The sequence below is a fragment of the Neoarius graeffei genome, chromosome 1 (genome assembly GCF_027579695.1).
Source record: "Neoarius graeffei isolate fNeoGra1 chromosome 1, fNeoGra1.pri, whole genome shotgun sequence".
NCBI lineage: Eukaryota > Metazoa > Chordata > Actinopteri > Siluriformes > Ariidae > Neoarius > Neoarius graeffei.
This window is the reverse complement of record NC_083569.1, coordinates 49,063,450-49,088,915: the sequence shown is the minus strand read 5'-3', so window position 1 is coordinate 49,088,915 and position 25,466 is coordinate 49,063,450. Positions and strand designations below refer to the sequence as shown.

At 43.2% G+C, this 25,466-nt stretch overlaps 1 protein-coding gene across 1 annotated transcript in view; it reads right to left on the bottom strand.

Moving 5' to 3' along the window:
* LOC132885021 (uncharacterized) overlaps window positions 1–21,030 on the bottom strand; it is a 32,270-nt gene extending 11,240 nt beyond the window's left edge. Inside the window, exons 1-2 of the mRNA XM_060919245.1 lie at window positions 20,386–21,030; window positions 14,997–15,147 (exon numbers count right to left, since the gene is read on the bottom strand). Of these exons, the coding sequence (XP_060775228.1) occupies window positions 14,997–15,147; window positions 20,386–21,030 (796 nt within the window). The remainder of the gene's footprint in view (window positions 1–14,996; window positions 15,148–20,385) is intronic.
* Between the last annotated feature and the right edge of the window lie 4,436 nt (window positions 21,031–25,466).

The window sequence follows — 25,466 nt, the reverse complement described above, 5'->3', positions numbered from 1 at the left end:
CCATTATAGCAAAATGGAAAGAATATGGCACCACTACAAACCTGACAAGAGAAGGCTGCCCACCAAAACTCACAGACCAGGCAAGGAGGGCATTAATAAAAGATGCAAAAAAGACACCAAAGATAACACTGAAGGAGCTGCAAAGATCCACAGCGGAGATGGGAGAATCTGTCCACAGGACCACTTTAAGCTGTACACTCCACAGAGTGGGGCTTTATGAAAGAGTGGCCAGAAAAGAGCCATTGCTTAAAGAAAAAAAATAAGAAAACACATTTGGAGTTTGCCCAACAGCATGTGGAAGACTCCCCAAACACATGGAAGAAGATTCTCTGGTCAAATGAGACTAAAATTGAACTTTTTGGCCATCATGGGAAATGCCATGTGTGGCACAAACCCAACACTTCCTATCACCCTGAGAATACCATTCCTACACTGAAGCATGGTGGTGGCAGCATCATGCTGTGGGAATGTTTTTCATCTGCAGGGACAGGAAAGCTGGTCAGGACTGAAGGAAAGATGGATGACACTAAATATAGGGCAATTCTGGAGGAAAACCTGTTTGAGTCGGCCAGAGGTTTGAGACCGGGATGAAGGTCCACATTCCAGCAGGACAACAACCCTAAACATACTGCTGAAGCTACACTGGAGTGGTTTAAAGGGAAACATTTAAAGGTCTTCGAATGGCCTAGTCAAAGCCCAGACCTCAATTCAATTGAGAATCTGTGGCATAACTTGAAGATTGCTGTACATCAACGCAACCCATCTAACTTGAAGGACTTGGAGCAGTTTTGCCTTGAGGAATGGGCAAAATTCCCAGTGGCTAGATGTGCTAAGCTAATAGAGACATACCCCAAGAGACTTACAGCTGTAATTGCAACAAAAGGTGGCTCGACAAAGTATTGACTGGGGGGGATGCCTATATACATTCCAGATTTTTTCCCCATCTTAATTACTGTCTGTGTCATAATAAAAAAAATTGCACCTTTAAAGTGGTAGGCATGTTGTGTAAATCAAATGGTGCTAACCCCCCCAAAATCCATTTTAATTCCAGTTTGTAATGCAACAAAACAGGACAAACACAAAGGGGGATGAATACTTTTGCAAGACACTGTAATTGTTATTTAGGCCCAGATAAATAAAATCATAGAACTGTAGGTGGGCGTACTGCCTTTTTGCCATGGATATACACATACTACCCTCTAGCTTGACGAGAGCCCCAGTAAAAGCTGAAGAAAAGCAGTCCCACAGAATGATGCTACCACTACCATGCTTCACCATGTGTATAAGTGTTCTTTGGATGATCTTTTGGAATTATGCCCAAAAAGTTCTACCTTGGATTTATCAGACTGTAACATATTTTGCCACATTTTAGCAAAATTTAGGTGACTTTTTTTTTCTTTCATGAGAAAGGGCTTTTCTCTAGCCACCCTACCCAATAGCCTAGACATTGAAAAATATGAGATTGTTGTCACATGCAGGGAGTGATGAGTACTTGCCATTTATTCCTGCAGCTCCTTTAATGTTGCTGTAGGTCTCTTGGTGTCAGTAAACTCGCTGGTGAAGAACTGACTACAAACATGGACAGCTCAAACTCCAACTCCCAGAACACACAGCACCCTCTGTCCCCCACCTACTAACTCACAGCTGACATCCATTTCCTCATCACCTACCTCTGTATATAAACACTAGTCTCACAAGCACTCACTGCGAAGTATCGTTCTGGTTCACTGATCATACCAAGCCTTGTTATCTCTCTGACTGCTTTTCTACCATTCTGACCTTTGCTAGTGTTTCTCATTTCCTCAACCTCCATTTACCTCTGATATTCTTTTTGCCAATCACTCGACCCTAGTGTGTTTACTGACCTTGATTTTTGTCTCTTGATTTGGCTTGGTTCGCTATTCTAAAGCTGTCTTCCACTGCACATACATCCGTAAGTGCCTGCGTACTCACAGAATACTTCGCCATCATGGATGTAGTGGAGGATCAAAAGCAGATGGCTTTCAAAGCCCAGGGACGACTGCTAGGAGAACACCAACAGATGCTCGCCTATCTCAACACCAGGATGGCGCAGCTAATGACAGTTATGTCGCAGGCCCTCCTAGAGCGCACTGAATCTCCTCCTCGCCTGGTGTTGCAACTCCCCACACTGGAAAAGTTCACTGGCGACCCCACCACATGTAAGGGCTTCTTGCTACAATGCTCTTTGTATTTCGCCACCATGCCGGGTATCCCAGAAGAACATTAAATCGCTAAGTTTCTGTCTCTCCTCTCCGGCAAAGCACTCCACTAGGCTACGGCTGCCTGGAATAAGGGTGGAAAACCAAAGGGGTCATATGAACTGTTTCTCTCCTTCTTCAAGAAGGTTTTCGACCACGAACCCAAGGGAATCGAAGTCGGAGAAAACCTTCTCACCAGCTCACAGGGCACTAGAAGTGTCGCTGAATATGCCCTGGATTTTCAGACCCTTGCAGTCTCCAGTGGATGGAACGACCCAGCACTCAAAGCAGTCTTTCGCCAGGGGTTGCGCCCTGAAATCCTCGGTGAGCTGGCATGCAGGGATGAGAACCTCTTGCTGGATGCCTTGATTGAACTGGCTATTCATCTGGACCAGCTGTTGAAACACTGGCCTTTGCTCCTCACAGATGAGAAACCAAGCCCATCTCCAGAGAACCACGAACCCATGGAACTCTCTCACTCACGGTTGTCCCGTGCTGAGCGTGCCAGACGGTGTAAAGAGGGTTTGTGTTACTACTGTGGGAGTGCTGATCACAACCTCCAGCGCTGTCCAGTTTGACCTGTCCAGGGAACCACTTCCTCCCCAAGTCCAGTGAGAAAGCTCCACTCTAAGTCCTTCAAAATCCCTGTATTACTGAAGTTGGCATCCTCCACTCGTGCTGTCCGCCTTCATAGATTCAGGAGCAGAGGGGAACTTCATCAGCAAAGCTCTTGTACAGGAGCTCGACCTGTCAGTCGCCCCTCTGCAGAGCGCGCTTAGCATCCGGACCATCGATGGCGGACCCATAGGCGACAGCCTGATTACTTCCTGGACACAACCACTTCAAATACAAGTAGGAGCCCTCCATCACGAATTAATATCCTTGTACGTCACGAATACTGAGCACCATGATATCATCCGTGGCTACCCCGGTTACAACTGCATGACCCCCTCATCTCCTGGCAGAACAAGGAGATACTCCAGTGTAGGGCTGAACGGTATATCGTTATCGTATCTATATTTAGATATGAATATTCAAGATATTAATATCGAAAAAGCAACGATATAGATGATATAGATTTCCCCTCCCCACGCTCGCCCTGCATGTACAGCTCTGGCAGTCACAACAAACATCATTTTTACGATTGCCCTTGAATGCACCGCTAAGGCCAGCCAACCACAAACCTTATTTCATGCTTGCTGTGGATCGACAGCTGAAGCCAACCAATGATAAACATATGAGGGCGGGAGTGAGGGAGATGGAGACCGATGCACACACACACTACAGACACAGCGGGGAAATTAAAAAGAAAGAAAGAAAATGAGTGCGGAAGATAATGCGGCCGGTGGTGGTGCAGAATCTGACTTGGTGCCAAAACATAAATCATCCTTCATTATTTGGAGGTATTTTGGATTCAAAAAGGATGATGTTAACCAGAGTGAGGTGTTGTGCAGGTCGTGCTTAGCAAAAATTGCGAAGAAGCAAGGTAGCACAGCAAACATGTTTCACCACCTGAAACAACACCATCGCATGCTGCACAAAGAGTGTATGACAATGAGGGAAACACCGGGGACTTCTCAGTCATCCCAAAATAAGCCAAAGCAAAGTTTGATTGCTGATGCGTTCAGTAGCGTTACACCGTACGAGTTGACGTCCACCAGACATAAAGAAATTACAGACGCTATAACATACCACATTGCAAAAGACATGGTACCTGTGTACACAGTCTCGAAAGAGGGCTTTAAAAAAAATGTTTCGGACGCTGGACAAGCATTATAAAATACCATCCCGAACACATTTTAATCAAGTGGCCATTCCGAAACTCTATAATGAGTTATAATGCATATAAATGCATTTTCTGCATACAGTTATGTGATCTTCTCATCTCATTATCTCTAGCCACTTTATCTTGTTCTACAGGGTCGCAGGCAAGCTGGAGCCTATCCCAGCTGACTACGGGCGAAAGGTGGGGTACACCCTGGACAAGTCACCAGGTCATCACAGGGCTGACACATAGACAACCATTCACACTCGCATTCACACCTACGCTCAATTTAGAGTCACCAGTTAACCTAACCTGCATGTCTTTGGACTGTGGGGGAAACCGGAGCACCCAGAGGAAACCCACACGGACACGGGGAGAACATGCAAACTCCGCACAGAAAGGCCCTTGCCGGCCACGGGGCTCAAACCCAGACCTTCTTGCTGTGAGGCGACAGCGCTAACCACTACACCACCATGCCACCTATGACTGGCAGTGTGTTCTTAAAAATAAAACTGCACTTTCCACATTTTTTTGTATTATGATGTTTTTATTTTTCTGAAAAATGCTTGTTTTTCACCGAACCCGTAGTCATATCGTATCGATATCGAGATATCTGGCATGAATATCGAGATATGAAATTTTGTCCAGTGGTCACCTACGTGCTTCCAGAGCTGCCTCTCTCGTCCTCAACTCATCGTCTCCTCTACCTCAGTAGAGAACCCACTTCCAGCCTCCATGGACAATGTTCCTGAATGCTACCAAGATCTTTCTGAGGTCTTCAGTAAGGGGAAGGCCTGCGGACTACCACTGCATAAACCCTACGACTGTGCCATCGAACTGGTACCGAGCACGGCAGCACCATGAGGGCGCATCTATCCCCTTTCCCAGAAAGAACATGCCGCCATGGAGGAATACATCCAAAAGGCTCTCAAACAAGCTTACTGTAAAGGATTTATTCTTAATTGTAAAGGATTTATTCTGTGACCCTCTGTTCAGTATTCTTGTTTAAAATGACCAAGAAGGTATTAATTCATTCTGTGACCTTCTGTCTCAGCTAGACACAGTATCTTTTGTTTAAAAATTCCATTACTGTCGTAAGGACATATTGGTCTGTGTTACATTATAGAGATTAAGTTGTGCGTAATATTAATATCTTTTTTTGAACATTCTATCAGAACAGTATGCTTATGATTGATGTAATTAAGATGTGACCTGCTCAGACCAAGGTTTCACTACAGTCTCTCTCTCTGAAGCATGCATTCTTTTCTCCGTCAACATTGAGCAGAACTACTGATAGTGTTCACAGACTGACCCAGTCACAGATATCAACACACACACACACACACACACACACACACACACACACACACACACACACACCTTCACTCACACACACACATAGACACAGATATCAACACACACAGCTGCAGTGATGTCACACTCACTCACACCCACCCCCCCACACACACATACACACACACAGACATATAAAAGCTCTCTGTGCTCTTGCCTCTTTGGGGACTTGTGAATAAAGATTGTGAACTTATGGGGTTCCTGTCTTTCTTCGCGATTCACCCCAGAGCGGCTCTGGGTGACACGGGGGGGCCGATCTGCGAGATGGTAATCGCTCCGGTTGGGGGCAAGAGGGAGAGACGGTTGATCTCTATCCTATCAGTTTTGGGGGCTCGTCTGGGATACTACTGATCAGGTAAGAAATCTCTTTTATTTTAAGGGACTCCCGCCTGGTTGGTAGTATCCGAAAACCCATTTATCTCCGTGTGAGTTGCCACGGAATGATTAGTGTATCCCCGTGAAGAGTTGCCACAGGATGATTAGTGCCCGCGCATCTGTGTGAGTTACCACAGAATAATTTATCTCGAGATGGTCCTTTCGTGTCACCATGGGGGGAAGTTGTGTTAAGGTACCCAGACCGGATCCCGAAGAAACTCCACGGGATTGGATGAATCACTGTGGTTTAGCATTCTACACCAGTCCGTGGTTAGACAATTTGGCCGGCTGGACTGAATCCCAGCCTTAGTTTTTGACTTATCCTCACGCAGGAACTTTTAATATCTCTCCTCGGCACATAGACAAATATACGAGAATGGGATTATGATTATATGATTAAAGGCTATTTAGAATGGGTCAGAATGAAATCAATATGGGATGATTTTCAAGGAATTAAAGAAACTAAGGAGCAAAAAAAAAAATCAGTACCATGCCCTAAGCCTGAAGATAAGGCAAAACCCGTTTTGTCTACATCTGTTACTGTTACACCTGTTATCACACCACCTATAGCCTCTGCTCTACCGCCGCTGTATGAGGGATCAAATAACGTTCCTGCATCCACACCCAAAACTATATCCAGATTTAAGTAATCATTCAGGCCCTGCTGATAGCGCTCCCAGCGCGCTTGCATCTCTTGAGACAGGTGCTAAACCTGAGAACCCCAAGGCTGGTAAAAAAAAAAAACCCTCTGTAAGCTCAAATATGCCGGTACTAAAAAACAAGTGGTCCGTGAGGTGATCTACAAATGTAGTCAGCGTTTTCAAGATAAGCTAGTGTATGCTTTGTAACATTATTAAGAAAGTTAAATTTATCCAATCTTGTTTTTAACAGCAAACAAACGGGCCTGTAATTTCATCATTATTATTACTGTATTTTTGGGACTATAAGACGCACTTAAAATCCTTAAATTTTCTCAAAAATTTACAGTACGCCTTATAATCCAGCACGCCTTATGTATGATTACTTGTTGTGCTTACTGACCGATTTTATGTGGTACAATGCGCTCAAAAATTTGTCGAAATGTGTAAGTACGACTTTGGTAAGCAATGAAGCCGCTCCACTCAATGGATATTCGGAGCATTACGGTATGCTGTGTCACTACCTGATCGGCCTCATAACAGGACCCCTGAGCAGTCTACAAGACTGCCTGAATGTAATGTCTAAACTAGAAATGCATTCATGTAAGGCAGCCCGGGCCCGGAGTAACGCTAGCAACAATAAACCAATCAGAGATATTACAGTACATTTGTGTGTACGTAAAAGGACCCCCAAAATGGCACCTGTTAAGATAATAAAACTCGTAGTGTGCACGTGCTCTTATTCCGCCTCTCATCTCTAGGAATCCTAACTAGCTCGTGTTCGTGGAGATTTTTTTAATTTACTGAAAGTGAAATAACAAGGATGGAGAAGTGGCTGACAGGTTCAGTTAGTATGCATCAGCACCACTCCTCCCATTAAGAAAAAAGAGTCAGTTTTGAGCAGAAGACAAGTAAGTGTAATCTGTTAAATCTAAAATTTGTTTTGTTCATTTCAGTTCATTCATGTTCCTCCTAATTTTGAACAATTTTGAACTATTGATATGAAATGTTCTGATTAACTGTTTGCTGAATTTTAAACCTCCATACTTTTGCCTTTAAAAACCACGGAGGATATGGAATGGATAGGCCTTTAATGTATTTAGTTAACCATAATTTTTTCAGCAAGAAACAGAGTTAACAAACGTTTACTTGAAGAATGTTGAAAAAAATTTTGTCCTTCCAGTGGTGTTTATAAATCGGAGACTTGGGTTTATCTTTATTTAACCATTCAGAAAGACGTCATAAATTATCATGAAATCACAATTTATTATGATACATTGTATCATAATTGTATCATACATTGTATAAGTATTCACTGTCCTTGAACCTTTCTGCATTTTGTTGCACTGCAACTTGGAACTGAAATGGAATTGACATGAAACTACACAAAATATGATTCAATAAACATGCGCTTCCTGTTTATGTTAAACAGTAGCCTCTCTCTGAAGCTAAGGCTCGGGGAATTGATGTCATCTTACAGTCTCTTCTCAAGCAAGGCATGGTGAGACTGTGTACTAGCTCGTACAATACACCTGTCAATCCAGTACTTAAACCTGATGGTACCTGGCGTTTTACGCAGGATTTACGTAAGATTAATGAGCTGATTGTCCCTGTTGCACCCATTGTACCTGACGTTTCCTCTGTAATGTCACAGGTTCTTGCTCATCATTGCTGTTTTTCCGTTATTGATCTCTGTTCTGCCTTTTTCAGTGTTCCTGTTGAAGAGCAGACACAGCCTTTGTTTGCCTTCATGCACACGGGGAGACAGTATACTTGGACATGTTTGCCTCAAGGTTTCATTGACTCTCTTGCTGTTTTCTCAGCCGTAGTTCAGGACGTACTCTGTGGCCTCTCCCTCCCCCAGGGCTTTGTGGTCCTGCAGTATGCAGACGATCTTCTGGTATCTGCTGAGTCACCAGAAATCTGCCAAGACACTTCCTTATGCCTGCTCCAACATCTGGCACACAAGGGCTTTAAGGTTTCCAGGACCAAGCTGCAATATTGCATGGACACTGTTAAGTATTTGGGGTTTGAACTTTCACAAGGTTGTCGTAAGCTGTCATCTGATCGGGTGCGGGTGATTCTAGACACACAGCGCCCTGCAACTAAACATGCACTGATGGCTTTCCTGGGTCTTATCAATTCTGCAGACAATGGATCCCTGACTGCTCTTTATATGACAAGATTCTCTGTTCTGCAATCTCTCATCACGATCCACTGCAACACCCTTTGACCTGGACTGACGCTATGGTGGACGCTTATCACTCCCTCAAAAGTGCTCTTTGTTCCACCCCGGCCCTGGGTTTACCTGATTACTCCAAGCCCTTCCATCTCTATGCCTGTGAACACCAAGGCACAGCCTCTGCGGTGTTGGCCCAGGAGCATGGGGGGGGGATGCGTCCTTGTGCGTTTTTATCCAAAACGTTAGACACTGTTGCTCAAGGCTTACCTGCATGTCTAAGGGCTGTCTCCGCATGTGCTCTGATGGTTTTAGATGCGGAAAAATTGGTTTTGTCTCACCCATTGATTTTGAACTCGTCACATCAAGTTAAACAGGTGCTGCAAAATTTACAGACCCAACATATGAACAGTCTTGAAATTCGTGCCACATCCTCTTTCGATACTGTAGATCACGCTCTCGCACGCCTCCTTAATTCTCAGGATGACACTTTAGATGACATTGACCATGATTGTCTGTCTGAAATCAATTCAAAATAATCCCTCTAAAGCAGGTGCGGAACATGAGTGTTTACCCATACCTATGTCTCCGTTCCTAGAATGGCAAATCGACTTCACACACATGCCTTCCTGCAGGCTGTTTAAATATCTCCTAGTGATTGTGGACAAATTCTCTAAATGGGTAGAAGCCTTTCCCTGTTCTCGAGAAAACACGAAGGTAGTTACTCGTATTCTGGCAAAAGAAATAATACCTCGTTATGGGGTTCCAGACGCTATAGACTCAGACAAAGGTACCCCTTTTACCTCGAAAGTCACGCAAAACCTTTGCAAGTATCTCTCACTAAACTGGTGTTTTCACATTCCATACCACCCTCAATCCTCTGGTATCATAGAACGTACTAATCGAACATTGAAAGACAAACTAACTAAGGCCATGCAGGCCACAGGTTCGAAGAATTGGGTAGACTTATTGCCAGCCACTCTGGCTGAAATTCGTATGACACCAAGACCTAGCCTAGGGGGATACTCCCCCAACGAAATTATTTTTGGAAGACCTTTCCCTCTCCCCTGGAAGAAGGGAACTCCGTCTCTGGGTACCTCTGATTTGAAAACACATATGGATGAGTATTCTGCAGCCCTTATAGATAAGTTGCATAAAATTTGTACCAAGGTCAATAGTAGAAGAAGGCTCCATAACAAAGCTGTGTTACAATAACATGTTTGGTACTAACGTTTTCTCTGTGTCCCTCTCTAGTCTCTCTCTCCTCTCTAAACTCTGTACAGGGATCCTGCAGGAGCTGAGGATCTTCCGATCACTTCCTGCAAGAAGCCGTGAACAAAGGGGGGAAGAGATCTCGCGCCCCGTCTGGGACCAATCATCCTCACTACAACCATGAAAATACTCATCATGAGCTTCGTGGCCACTCTACTGCTGCTCTGAGCAGGGTTACCCGCTCGAGCTGGACCTCGAGACAACATCTTTTGGCAATTCGCTAACTGGACTGCACGAGCGCACACGAATGAAAGTTGTTATGTCTGTCATCTGATGCCGCCTTCTACTATTATTACACGTCCACCTTTGCCTCTATGCTCTGAAGCTCTGTATTATGCGTGGGGCCCAAGGGGCCAACTTTTCAATTTTTGAGGCCCCTTCTGTAATTACTCTCCGCACCCCTCTGTGGCAGCAATGTTAAACCAGACCTCTTCAGTATCTAGCACAGAAACCCTGCCATTGTCTTACAGGACTCTGTTCTCACTACTCTGCAGGTCGATATGCCCTCTAATTTCATTTTCCCTCACTGTTTTAGAACAAATTACTCTGAAGGAAGTAGCGTGTATTTGGGACAAATTAAGAGGTTTCGAGTTTCTCTAAGCTCCGGTGAGGTGGGACGAGGGCTGATAGGGCACGCCTGCCCTCTGAGCACCAATACACGTCAAGAAGAGCAAGGATTAACTCAAGCATACATCTAATCCTAATTCTTGATGTAATCACATATATGATCAGAATACTGGGGTGTGATACTAGTTGTAATCTCTAGTATCAAAGAGGGGAACTGTAAAGGATTTATTCTTAATTGTAAAGGATTTATTCTGTGACCCTCTGTTCAGTATTCTTGTTTAAAATGACCAAGAAGGTATTAATTCATTCTGTGACCTTTTGTCTCAGCTAGACACAGTATCTTTTGTTTAAAAATTCCATTACTGTCGTAAGGACATATTGGTCTGTGTTATAGAGATTAAGTTGTGCATAATATTGATATCTTTTTTGAATATTCTATGAGAACAGTATGCTTATGATTGATGTAATTAAGATGTGACCTGCTCAGACCAAGGTTTCACTACAGTCTCTCTCTCTGAAGCATGCATTCTTTTCTCCATCAACATTGAGCAGAACTACTGATAAAGTGTTCACAGACTGACCCAGTCACAGATATCAACACACACACACACACACACACACACACACACACACACACACACACACACACACACAGCTGCAGTGATGTCACACACACAGATATGAACACACACAGCTGCAGTGATGTCACACTCACTCACACCCACCCACACACACACACAGACATATAAAAGCTCTCTGTTCTCTTGCCTCTTTGGGGACTTGTGAATAAAGATTGTGAACTTATGGGGTTCCTGTCTTTCTTCGCGATTCCCCCCAGAGTGGCTCTGGGTGACACGGGGGGACCGATCTGCGAGATGGTAATCGCTCTGGTTGGGGGCAAGAGGGAGAGACGGTTGATCTCTGTCCTATCAGTTACATCCGGCTGTCGAAATATCCTGCCTCGGCCGGCTTCTTCTTTGTAGAGAAACAAGGAGGTGGACTACGACCCTGCATTGACTATCGAGGGCTAAATGAGGTCACCATCAAGTACCCATATCCTCTCCCACTGGTACCAGCAGCTCTGGAGCAACTCAGATCGGCCAAGATTTTTTCCAAGCTGAATCTCAGAAGCGCCTACAATTTGATCCGGATTAAATGAGGTGACGAGTGGAAGACAGCATTCAGTACAACCACTAGTCACTTTGAATACCGGGTCATGCCGTATGGACTATCTTCAGCTCCCAGCGTGTTCCAAAGTTTCATCAACAACGTACTGCGGGACATGCTGGGAAAGTACGTCATCGCATACATAGATGACATCTTGATTTACTCCTCAGATTTCCACAGTCATCAAAGCCATGTCAGAGCTGTACTAAAACAGCTGCTTGAAAACCACCTCTATGTCAAGGCCAAGAACTGCGAATTCCACCTAGGCAAGATCTCCTTCTTGGGCTACATCAGCAGCCCAGAAGGAGTCAGTATGGATTCAGCCAAAGTCTCGGCTGTCACCTCATGGCTGTAACCCAAGTCAGTCAAGGACCTCCAGAGGTTTCTAGGTTTTGCCAACTTCTACCACTGATTCATCAGCACCTTGGCCTCACCTTTGACCACCCTCCTGAAAAAGGGTCCCAAGTGCCTTAGGTGGAATCCTCAGGTGGAAGAAGCCTTCAGCCAGCTCAAGGCCACATTCACGTTGGTGCCCATTCTCCAACATCCAGACCCCACAAAGCCATTTGTCATAGAGGTGGACGCCTCTGACACAGGAGTTGGAGCCATCCTTTCCCAGTGATTTGGAGAAAGGCCAAAACTACACCCCATGGTCTTTTTCTCCAAAAAGCTTACCCCTGCCGAGAGGAACTATGGCGTGGGCAGTCGTGAGCTGCTGGCCATCAAGCTAGCCCTAGAAGAGTGGTGACACTGGCTGGAGGGAGCAACTCACCCGTTCACCATCTTAACCAACCACAAGAACCTAGAGTATCTCAAGAAGGCCAAGAGGTTGAATCCACGTCAGGCCAGGTGGGCAGTATTCTTTACCCGGTTTAACTTTATCTCCTTCTGACCAGGGTCAAAGAACGCTAAAGTGGATGCTCTGTCCTGGGCTATAGACCCATCACCCAGAGACAGAGAACCCCAACCCATCATCCCACCCCAACATTTTATCCAATCCATCACATGGGATTTGGACAGTGAAATTCATAAGTCTCAACCTCAGACTACTCCCAACAACACCCCACCTGGTCTGCTTTTTGTGCCCACATGTCTACGCAGCAAACTCATAAGCTGGGCACACTCCTCTCCTGCCACTGGTCACCCCAACAACTATCGCACCTACCAAATGCTGAAGAATAGGTACTGGTGGGACAACATGTTGACCAAGATCAACCGTTTTGTTGCTTCCTGTTCCGACTGCGCACAAGCTAAGGTTCCCCGAGCTCCTCCAGCCAGCAAACCTATGCCTCTACCTGTCCCACAGCGACCATGGTCACACTTGGTGATCGACTTCATCACAGACCTTTCTGCATCCCAAAACAACACCACAATCATGGTCACCATAGATCGGTTCTCAAAGACCTTGAGGTTCATCCCTCTTCCGGGCATTCCAACTGCTGCCCAAACAGCTGAACTCCTGTATCAGCAAGTCTTCCGCTACTACGGCATCCCTAAGGACATCGTAAGTGACTGAGGTCCTCAGTTCATATCCAAGTTCTGGTCATGCTTCATGGAGAGACTGGGAGTGTCCATTAGCCTCACGTCCGGTTACCACCCCCAGTCCAATGGGCAGGTAGAGCAGGCCAACCAGGAGATTGGCTGCTTCCTACACATCTATTGCATGCGCAACCAGGGGGACTGGGCATGTTTCCTGCCATGGGCCAAGTATGCGCAGAAGTCACTGAAGCATTCTGCGACTCAGCTAACATTGTTCCAGTGCATACTCAGCTACCAACCACCCTTGTTCCCCTGGGATGACACACTCAGTCAAGTCCAGGCAGTTGATGAATGGTTCAAATGCAGCCAAACTGTTTGGGAGGAGGTTCACCAGCAACTAGAAGTTGTCTGCATGAAATACAAAGCCTATGCCGATCGTCATAGAGGAGAGACCCCAACATACCTTCTGGGAGATCAAGTATGGGTGGCAACAAAGAACCTATGAGAGATACAAACCTGTAATAAGCTCCAAACACGCTACAAAGGACCCTTCAAGGTACTTTGGCGCATCAATGATGTCTCTTACTGACTAGAACTTTGACCGTACAGCAGAATCTCTCCCACTTTCCACATGTCCAATCTTAAACCTGTCATTCCAGGTCTGCTCTCCAAGAACACACCCACTCTAGACCATCCCTCTCTGAACCTCAAAGGAGAACCCATCTACCAGGTCAACAAGATCCTCGACTCCAAGTGAAGAGGTGGCCAGATCGAGTGCCTGGTAGATTGGGAAGGATACGGGCCAGAGGAACAGAGTTGGGTAAAGTCCGAAGACATCCTCGACCCGCTGCTCAAGCAGGATTTCCATGCTCAGCATCCCAGCAAACCAGCACCTAGAGGTTGAGGACGCCCCCGAAAGACCTTAGCTCCCAGAGGTAGCTCCTTGAGAGGGGCTCTGTCAGTAAACCCACTGGTGAAGAGCTGACTACAAACATGGACAGCTCAAACTACAACTCCCAGAACACACAGCACCCTCTGTCCCTGCCTTCTAACTCACAGCTGACATCCATTTCCTCATCACCTACCTCTGTATATAAACACTAGTCTCACAAGCACTCACCACAAAGTATCATTCCGGTTCACTGATCATACCAAGCCTTGTTATCTCTCTAACTGCCTTTCTACCATTCTGACCTTTGCTAGTGTTTCTCATTTCCTCAATCTCCATTTACCTCTGATATTCTGTTTGCCAATCGCCCGACCTTGGCATGTTTACTGACCTTGATTTCTGTCTCTCGATTTGGCTTGGTTCGCTATTCTAAAGCTGTCTTCTGCCACATACATCCGTAAGTGCCTGCATACTCACACTTGGGAGTTTCACTGATAAATTTTCATCTTGCCCTTTTGCCAATTTTGTAAAATCTTACTAATGTCACTGTGGTGCTCCATTTTCTTCACTTGTTGATGATGATGACCTTCACAGTGGTCCATAGTACATCTAATGTTTTGGAAATTATTTTGTACCCCTCTCCTGATCAATATCTTTTGACAGTGAGATCCTGTACATGCTTTGTAAGCTCTTTGTGGATCATGGCTTCAGAAATGGAAGAAAACCAAGAAGATGTCCAAAAAAATCCAGCAGAAACAGCTGATCTTTATTTCTTTATCTTTATCAGTAATCACATAACTAGTTAATTTTGAGCACAGTCACATACCCCATTAGAAAAGGGTGTGCACATTTATGTAACCAAGGAACTGTACATTTTTTTCTTAAAATGTTTCTATCTGATTTTCACTTGAATTTTTTTTACATCACAAAACTTGCCGTTTAAACAGTGGTGTGTAGACTTTTTATATATACTATATATACAGCAGAACATTTGCCACACAAAATTAAATGAATGAATACCATGGCAGTGGATGCTACTGAAATATTCTGGCTGTCTTCACTATTTGAAGTGGATAAAGAGTGGTAGACTTACTGGTGACAGGATGCAACCTCCCTACACTTTTTGCTGGCAGCCAGGTTGGAGCAAAGGGCTTTTGAACATCATAGTTTCCTTTTCTGAAAGGCTCACGGCCAGCAGCGACCAACACACCTGAACACAAGATCAGAGCAGGGAGTCCGTCCACCTGGAATACAACAAAACATATTTTCATGAAGATTAACTTTGACGATTAACCTAAATGCATATTGCACACTAGTTAAAGCAAACTATAAAACTGACACCAAGCAGAATTATCATAATGTCAGTGTTCTATTAATATTTCCACAGAGCTACTGATACGGATCAAAATATTTAAAGTGAATTAAAACTCATTAATTAAACATGTTGCATTTACATGTTATGTGATTAAAAAGTAATTGTTCTATAACCAGCATTGTTTCCTTCATATTGCTTATGTCCACTGACACATTTTGGCCACAATTCCAGTTTTTAATGTGATTAAATTTGATGTAATAAGGAATAAAATTTGCAGTAGTATTCAGTGCTTAGATGTCTTCACTATAGAGTATTCAAGACATTCCCATTTTGTTCCAGGCTTTGTCCCAGGATGCAGGCCAGCATAATAGGATGAAATGGTAAAGAAGCTTAATGCCACAAGGTGATGGGTTGTCTTTAACCATGATATTTATGCTCATAGCTGATAATTTGTGAAAAACATCATCATACACAACTATGGTTACATGGTCATATCTTCCAGAAAAAAAAAATTATAAGCATATTTAGCATATTTAGCAAAAAATGGATTTCCCCCCACTGTGGGCTTTTTTACCATGGCCTTGAGTTGTTTTTTTTTCCTTAATTAAGGGAAGCAAGAATTAAAAGGTTGTTCAGTTTAGTTTACATTGCTCTTTGGTTCTGGATGTTATTTTTAATATAATGTATTAAATTAAATTACAGTAATTTACTGTGTGGGATATTTGATATAGATTACGGTAATTAACCTTTTAAGAAAATGGACAGCTTTTTTTAATGGTAATTTATAGTTGAAAATAGTTATTATCTTTCCATCAATTATTATTGCAATAAAACAACACAAATGATATTTCAGTCATTAACTGGAAAAGCACACGATTACCAAAATAATTTTTATGCAGCTCTTAACTTCATTCAACAGTCATTTTGTCAGTTATTATTTTGGAATTTTACAGAATTTTACCAAAAACAACCACACAATACTATTGTAACAGCATTTAACAAGTGAAAAATGTGGACACAACAAGTTCAAACAAGCTTCAGTACCCTAAAAGAATGTGTCTGACCATGAAACAAACAAAAAAAAGTGACGAAACTAAACCCAAAGCAGATATATATATATATATATATATATATATATATATATATATATATATATACAACCCCGATTCCAAAAAAGTTGGGACAAGTACAAATTGTAAAAAAAAAACAGAATGCAATAATTTATAAGTCACAAAAACTGATACTGTATTCACAATAGAACATAGACAACATATCAAATGTCGGAAGTGAGACATTTTGAAATTTCATGCCAAATCTTGGCTCATTTGAAATTTCATGACAGCAACACATCTCAAAAAAGTTGGGACAGGGGCAATAAGAGGCTGGAAAAGTTAAAGGTACAAAAAAGGAACAGCTGGAGGACCAAATTACAACTCATTAGGTCAATTGGCAATAGGTCATTAACATGACTGGGTATAAAAAGAGCATCGTGGAGTGGCAGCGCCTCTCAGAAGTAAAGATGGGAAGAGGATCACCAATCCCCCTAATTCTCCACCGACAAATAGTGGAGCAATATCAGAAAGGAGTTCGACAGTGTAAAATTGCAAAGAGTTTGAACATATCATCATCTACAGTGAATAATATCATCAAAAGATTCAGAGAATCTGGAAGAATCTCTGTGCGTAAGGGTCAAGGCCGGAAAACCATACTGGGTGCCCGTGATCATCGGGCCCTTAGACGGCACTGCATCACATACAGGCATGCTTCTGTATTGGAAATCACAAAATGGGCTCAGGAATATTTCCAGAGAACATTATCTGTGAACACAATTCACCATACCATCTGCCGTTGCCAGCTAAAACTCTATAGTTCAAAGAAGAAGCCGTATCTAAACACGATCCAGAAGCGCAGACGTCTTCTCTGGGCCAAGGCTCATTTAAAATGGACTGTGGCAAAGTGGAAAACTGTTCTGTCGTCAGACGAATCAAAATTTGAAGTTCTTTATGGAAATCGGGGCGCCGTGTCATTCGGACTAAAGAGGAGAAGGACGACCCAAGTTGTTATCAGCGCTCAGTTCAGAAGCCTGCATCTCTGATGATATGGGGTTGCATTAGTGTGTGTGGCATGGGCAGCTTACACATCTGGAAAGACACCATCAATGCTGAAAGGTATATCCAGGTTTTAGAGCAACATATGCTCCCATCTAGATGACGTCTCTTTCAGGGAAGGCCTTGCATTTTCCAACATGACAATGCCAAACCACATACTGCATCAATTACAGCATCATGGCTGCATAGAAGAAGGGTCCGGGTACTGAACTGGCCAGCCTGCAGTCCAGATCTTTCACCCATAGAAAACATTTGGCGCATCATAAAACGGAAGATACGACAAAAAAGACCTAAGACAGTTGAGCAACTAGAATCCTACATTAGACAAGAATGGGTTAACATTCCTATCCCTAAACTTGAGCAACTTGTCTCCTCAGTCCCCAGACATTTACAGACTGTTGTAAAGAGAAAAGGGGATGTCTCACAGTGGTAAACATGACCTTGTCCCAACTTTTTTGAGATGTGTTGTTGTCATGAAATTTAAAATCACCTAATTTTTCTCTTTAAATGATACATTTTCTCAGTTTAAACATTTGATATGTCATCTATGTTCTATTCTGAATAAAATATGGAATTTTGAAACGTCCACATCATTGCATTCTGTTTTTATTTACAATTTGTACTTTGTCCCAACTTTTTTGGAATTGGGGTTTTGTATATATATATATATATATATATATATATATATATATATATATATATGCGCGGCACGGTGGTGTAGTGGTTAGTGCTGTCGCCTCACAGCAAGAAGGTCCTGGGTTCGAGCCCTGGGGCCGGCGAGGGCCTTTCTGTGCGGAGTTTGCATGTTGTCTGCGTGGGTTTCCTCCGGGTGCTCCGGTTTCCCCCACAGTCCAAAGACATGCAGGTTAGGTTAACTGGTGACTCTAAATTGACTGTAGGTGTGAATGGTTGTCTGTGTCTATGTGTCAGCCCTGTGATGACCTGGCGACTTGTCCAGGGTGTACCCCGCCTTTCGCCCGTAGTCAGCTGGGATAGGCTCCAGCTTGCCTGTGACCCTGTAGAAGGATAAAGCGGCTAGAGATAATGAGATGAGATGATATATATATATATACACAATTGTTAACTAGACACCCGTTAAGCATGAATGTAAGAAAGGTGAAAACTAATGAATAGAAAGGAGGTAGAGAAAAATGAAACTCAATCTAAATCAAAGCACATGGTATCAGAACTCTGAGGAACCAAAGCATTGATGATGTGCCATGGTGGCTATATTCATTTTACATGAGCATTATAAGGCTAGGCTTACTTTTCTCCACCCATGCCAAAATCTGCCAAATTTGTAGAGAGAATTTACAACTTTTGCCTTCATGTCAGACTGTTTCTTGTTCAGCTTTTTCTTATGTCTGATTCCTGTGTCAGGGTGAATGTAGAATCTAGAAAATACATCTATTGAATGAATAATAATAATAATAATAATAATAATAATAATTATTATTATTATTATTATTATTATTATTATTATTATTATGACAATGAAGGCCAAATTTTAAGTAGATATTTATATGTTTACTCTTTGACACTGTTGTATATAGTCAATTAACCAATCTAAACCATTATTACCTTCATAATTGTGAGAAACTATGGTAATTAGTTCAGAAGTAGACAGTTCAGAAAATGTTAAAATCCAGATTATGGCATTAATGAAAGTCCAGTTATGTTGAAAGCATCTCCATCAACTGCCACAAGTACACAATAAGGGATGGTGCTGTGGAAGGAGTGAAAGTGACATAGTTATTACCTCTGCCAACTTTGTTGGAGGAGGTTATGTTTTCGCATCAGTTTGTTTGTCTGTTCCCAACATAGCTCAAAAAGTAGTGAACGGATTTTGATGAAATTTTGAGGAACGGTGGGCTATGGGCCAAGGGACAATTGATTACAATTGTGATGCAAATCCGAATATGTGGCTTAGCTTAGGTATGGACTTTACTGAGTGCCCTTATAGTTTTCATAGTGTATCAATATGATTTCTTCTTCTCTAATAAAGGTAAGATAAGTAGGGTAGTATTATTTGCCACTGGGTTTATTCAGGTGTGTCTCTAGCACTAGTTAGATAAAATTAGTGCCAGCTAGTGCTCAGTTGCCCCAAAATAATGTTATAGTAGTTACTTTCGACTTTAGACTAAGTAACTTAGGCAGATTGAGGAAAAAAATATTCCAAAGAAAGTAAAATCAGAAAGAAACACCAGCCTGTCTTCAAAAGGAATTTCCTGGATGGCAGAGCTTGAATTCACCACTCAAAAACAATCTACCGGTACATGTGCTTTACTATGTCCATTAATGAGTACATGGATCGAAGCTCCCAAAGTCTTAAGATCATCTTCACATGGCATTTACTGATGTATTTCATTTATTGTCAACTTATTATTTATTATTATTTTTAAAATAAACCTAATTACTAAGTACTGCAATGCACCTTTTATGATAGCCAATAAATTTGTTAAGATATTTCTTAAGAATGAGATTGAGATGTTAAAAAATTAAAATTAGCTCATGTTTAAAGTCTTTAATTCTCTGTAAAGCTGCTTTGTGACAGTATCTGTAATTAAAAGCACTGTACAAATAAACTTGACTTGACAATACATATTCATGTATAAGTCTTTTTTAAATTATTGTTTAATTAAATGATCAGTAAATACATTAAAATAGCTAGAAAAAGAATATCATTATCAGTCACTGATAATTGCTGTTAATGTAAAGGCTATTTGTTAAATGAGCTGAATTGAATTTGTTAATTGTTTTATTACCCTCAAATGGTTTCCTTATAAAATTACCTTCATAGTCTACTTAGGTTTTGTCTTTTCATTTTATAGTGAGTCCCAGAAACCTTTAATATAAATCTTCACAGCACAGTTGGTGTTCATTCACAGTGCAGAAAACACCCTGTTTCATCAGTAACTCCTGACAATTGCAGATCACTTGCTAAACTGAACTGCAGGTGACAAAATAAGGTGAAAAGAATGAAAAACAATAAAAAAAACAACCACAAAAATAAAAGCTTCAAAAGAGAGACAAAGATGAAACACTGAGTGAGTTCTCACCCTCCTTCCATCCGGTGTGTGCAACCTGCGCACAGGGAAGCACATGACCTCAGATATATGATCAAGTAGTGCCTCGAAAGAATGTGTGGTCCTCTTCTGAAGCAGAAGGGTATGCTTCACTTCCGGATCTCCATTGCGGAAAACTACCAGCCGCTTTGGGGTGTGCAGTAGAGCAGCATGCTCATTCCGTCTTGTCTTGCGTGGACCAGGACTCTGCCTTTTTCTCAGGGGCTTCCTGCTGACAGGCCTGGTATGGTACCATGGTGGTGGTTTGCGCCGTGCTTGCTCCAAGTCAATGGGCTTGACGGTGCGTTTATCTGAGCAGATGTATGAATGGCCATGGTGAAGCTGATCAAGAGAACGGACTGCTGTCTGGCCACGTGGTGTTGTAATAGTGCGGACTCCAAATGGCAGTGGAACACGCTTGGACAGGCTGTCTAACAGCGCCTCAAAGGTCTTGAATGTGCGGTTGTTGATGACGACAGGCAAACCACTAAACTGGGGATCTCCACTTTTATAGAAGCACACACGTCTTGAGGAAAAAGGTTCACTCATATATGGCTGCCGTGATGGTACCAAAGAATGGCCAGTGCCAGAGGACTGTTCCTGTAGTTCAGCTTTCTGCAATGCTGAAGTGTCATTCATAGTGTCACTTTAAAGGTAGCCTCTGAGGAGAGAGAGAGAGAGAGAGAGATACAGATACAAAAAAGCACAACTGAGTGCACTGAATAAATATGACAACATAGAAGTAGTTTTGTTTTTGTTAATATTGATGATAAAACCTGATCTCACATGTTTTAGGATTAGGTCAGTCAAGCTAATTCAAGTCCAAAATCATTTCAATGGTTCCGTGTATTTCATAAGTACTTAACAATCAACAATCCCTGGCCATAGACCTTTCACATAAGAAAAGTACCCCCTGTATACCCCTTCCAAAAATGGGCAAAAATATTGGAGACTATGCAAGGGCTGCCACAAACATTTATAAATAGTAGATAATTTCTTAGAGGTTGAAGCAGTTTAATAGTGTTGCACTGTCATTAGACAAAATTAGGAAAGAGGTCCATAGTGAATTGTCAACAACAGTAATTAAGTTTGTAACAGATTCTTGTGAGGAAAACCAAAATCAGCTAGAAAAAACCCTCTCTTTTTGTTGTATGATTCCAGTTTGTTTTCTTGGTATTATACAACCCTGATTCCAAAAAAGTTGGCACACTGTGTAAAACATAAATAAAACAGAATGCAACGATTTGCACATCCTTTTCAACCTATATTCAGTTGAATACAATACAAAGACAAAATATTTAATGTTCAAACTGATAAAATTTATTGTTTTTTGTAAATATAAACTCATTCTGAATTTGATGCCTACAACATATTCCAAAAAAAAAAAAAATTTGGGGCAGCAGCATATTTCCCACTGTGTTACATCACCTTTTCTTTTAACGGCACTCAGTAAGCATTTGGGAACTGAGGGCACTGATTGTTGAAGTTTTGAAAGTGAAATTCTTTCCTGTTCTTGCTTGATACATAACTTCATTTGCTCAACACTCCAGGGTCTCTGCTGTTGTGTTTTGCACTTCATAATGCACTACACATTTTCATTGGGAGGCAGGCAGGCCAGTTTAGTACCCACACTCTTTTACTACAAAACCATACTGTTGTAACACATTCAGAATGTGGCTTGGCATTTGTCACAACTCTCTAACTTGTGGGAAACAGAGGAACTGGAAGCAGGCTTCAGAACAGGTGTGTTCTTTTTATTTTCCACTTTTCAGTGACAACTAACATGCATACATAAACACACACATGGGGTGACGCAGCTCTCTCTCTCATTCCTGGCTGTCTGAAAGACACACAGAGACACAAGTTAATAGACAACCTCTACATTCAACACAGGTTCACCTCATCACATGTTACTTGTACCTACTGGTTCAACCTACCTCCTTGCCATACACAACCTATGCTTGACCACACCCCTGCTGCCACATACCCCCACCACCCGACTCAGGTTGGGGAGCCATCTGTCCTGCAGCTGACTCTCCCCCTGGTGGGAGAGATAATCTGCCACCACCATCTGTGCCACCGGCTTGTGGACCACCTTGAATTTGAAGGGCTGAAGGGCCAGATACCAATGAGTGATCCACACATTGGCATCCTTCATGTGGTGGAGCCACAGGAGCGGAGCATGGTCAGAACAGAGAGTGAATGGGCATCCTAGCAGGTAGTACTGGAGAGTGAGGACCACCCACTTGATGGCCAGACACTCCTTCTCTATCATGCTGTACTTTGACTCTCACATGGAGAGCTTGTGGCTGATGTACAGCACCAGATGCTCCTCCCCCTCTGCTTCTCCTGTGAAGAATTGCACACTTCTTCAGGTTTGCTGTGAGCCCAGTGCACCTCAGTGACCTCAGGACCATCCTAAGATGTTGTAATTGCTGCTCCCAATCATTACTATAAATGATTGTCATCTAAGTAGACTGCTGCATACGCATTGTGGGGATGGAGAATTTGATCCATGAGATGCTGAAACATCTCTGGAGCCCCAAACAACCCGAAAGGAAGGGTGACAAATTGGTGTAAGCCAAACGGAGTGGAAAGGGCCATTTTCTCATGGGATAATAGAGTCAAAGGGATCTTCCAATATCCCTTTGTTAAATCCAGTGTCAGGTAAAAGCGAACTGTGCCTAACCGATCGAGCAGTTCATCAATGTGAGGCATTGGATATGTGTCAAATTTAGACACTGCACTGACTTTTCTATAGTCCACACAGAACCAGACCACTGGGCTGCTCCAGTCACTGTGTGACTCCTCAATTACTCCCATCTTCAGCATAGCCTGGAGCTCATCCCGAACCACATTTTTTTTTTTTGTGCTTGGGTAGCCGATACAGGCGGCTGCGCACCACCACCCCTGGGGGAGTCTCAATGTAGTATTCTGTGAGGTCAGAATACTACATTGAGACTCCCCTCACATTGCAGGTGAGCTTGACGTTCTTGGGCCTGTAGCAAATTCTCCTGGGTTATGTGATTCAGTGCATGGAGTTTTGCTCTCAGGTCAAGAATGTATTGAATTTCATTTTTACTTTGAGAAGGTCCCTCCTCCCAATTTTCTCTAATGATGTCTGAGACACCATGGAGCTTGTGCCCATACAGCAATTCAAATGGGGAAAACCCGGTGGAGGCTTGTGGGACCTTGCACACTGCAAACAACAGAGGGTCGAGCCACCTGTCCCAGTTTTTAGCATCCCCATGAATGAACTTACAAATCATGTTCTTAAGTGTTTGGTTAAATCGTTTGACCAGCCCGTCCATTTGCAGATGATAAACACTAGTATGAATCCATTTAATCCCCAATAATTTGTACAATTTGTGCCATGTGCGTGACCTAAAAGTAGTACCTTGATCAGTCAGGATTTCTTTCAGAATCCCAACTTGGGAGATAACGTGGAAGAGTGCCTCTGCAACACTACATGCTGAGATGTTGCAGAGAGGCACTGCTTCTGGATATCGTGTTGCATAATCCATTGTGACTAATACAAAGTGATACCTGTGTTCAGATTGAGCTCATGGCCCAATGAGATCCATGCCAATTCTTTCAAAGGGGATCTCCATCAATGGTAATGGGCACAATGGTGCTTTCAGTGTGGCTGCTGGATTTACCAGCTGACATTCATGACATGCCGCACACCACTTGTGGACATCGGCGTGAATCCCTGGCCAATAGAAATGGGCCATGAGATGATTTAATGTTTTATGCTGTTGCAAATGCCCAGCCATAGGATTAAGATGAGCCGCATGGAATAAAGGTTCCCTATGGCACTTCGGGACCAACAAGTGTGTCATCTTTTCTTTTGTTTGAGTGTCCTGTGTCACTTGATATAGCCTATCCTTAATAATATAAAAGTACAGAAAGGAAAGCGCCACATTAGGCTGGATGATATGGCCATCAATTACTTTCACTTGGTCAAAAGCATGTCTCAGAGACTCGTCATGCACCTGCGCCAATGGGAAGTCCTCTAAGGGATTCCCCAGAGAGTGAGGAGGGCTCTCCCCACTCGCTGTGTCATTATGATGTGGAGCTGATGTGGACGGCCCTGGGACTGCCTCCCCAAGTAATGTTGCAGTGGGATTCCCCTGTGACATACTACTGCAGGATCCACCCATTACCATCTGTTTCATTAATGTTTTAAACCCTGGCCAATTGGTTCCCAGGATCAGTGGGTGGGTGAGGCTCAGACTAACCTCCGCCTCCAACCTATGCTTTTCTCCCCGGAAATGAATAGTGAAGGGCATTATCAGATATTTGTGTACATCACCGTGCACACATAACCTTCACCAAATGTGCATTTCCCAGTGCCCCGCACTGAATCAGGCTTTGATGTATGGATGTCTGATTACAACCCGAATCCACCAAAGTACACCTGATGTGCACCTGATGTGTACCCCCTTGAATACTCACAACTATCCTGTATGCCCCTGCTTGATCAGGGGATGCCTGTGGTGCATCAGAGACTCAAATCAGTAGCCCTGCCTCCTTCCAGAAGCACTGATTCCCCGCCTTCCCTCCATGCCTACAGACCTGCCCAGGCTTGCTCTCAGCTCTGGTGGGCATGGATGAGTTCACCTGTGGAGAGAGAGAGAGGGAGTTAATGGTGGCACAGACACAGAAGGAGACAGGAGAGCAGAAACATGAGGACAGACACGAGTGTGGGGAGTGGGTTTTGGGGGAATTGGCCCCCGTTTGTGCAGGGCTGGGGTAGGGGAGAGGCAAGGAGAGGGAGGGGGAGAAGGAGAAAGTGAAAGTGAAAGAGAGCACAGAGAAGTTGTAACAGTGCCTGCTCCCAGAAATGCCGCGAGGTGGTCCTTGTCCAGCCAGACCGCCTCCTCCAGTGATGCCGTTCGGTGGCACCAGATCCATGCTGATGTCTTGTTGGATTAAGCAAGGACGTCCCTGAAAAAGACATTTTCTGGATGGCAGCATATGTTGCTGCAAAACATGTATATACCTTTCAGCATTAATGGTGCCTTCACAGATGTGCAAGTTAACCATTCCATGGGCACTAACACATCCCTATA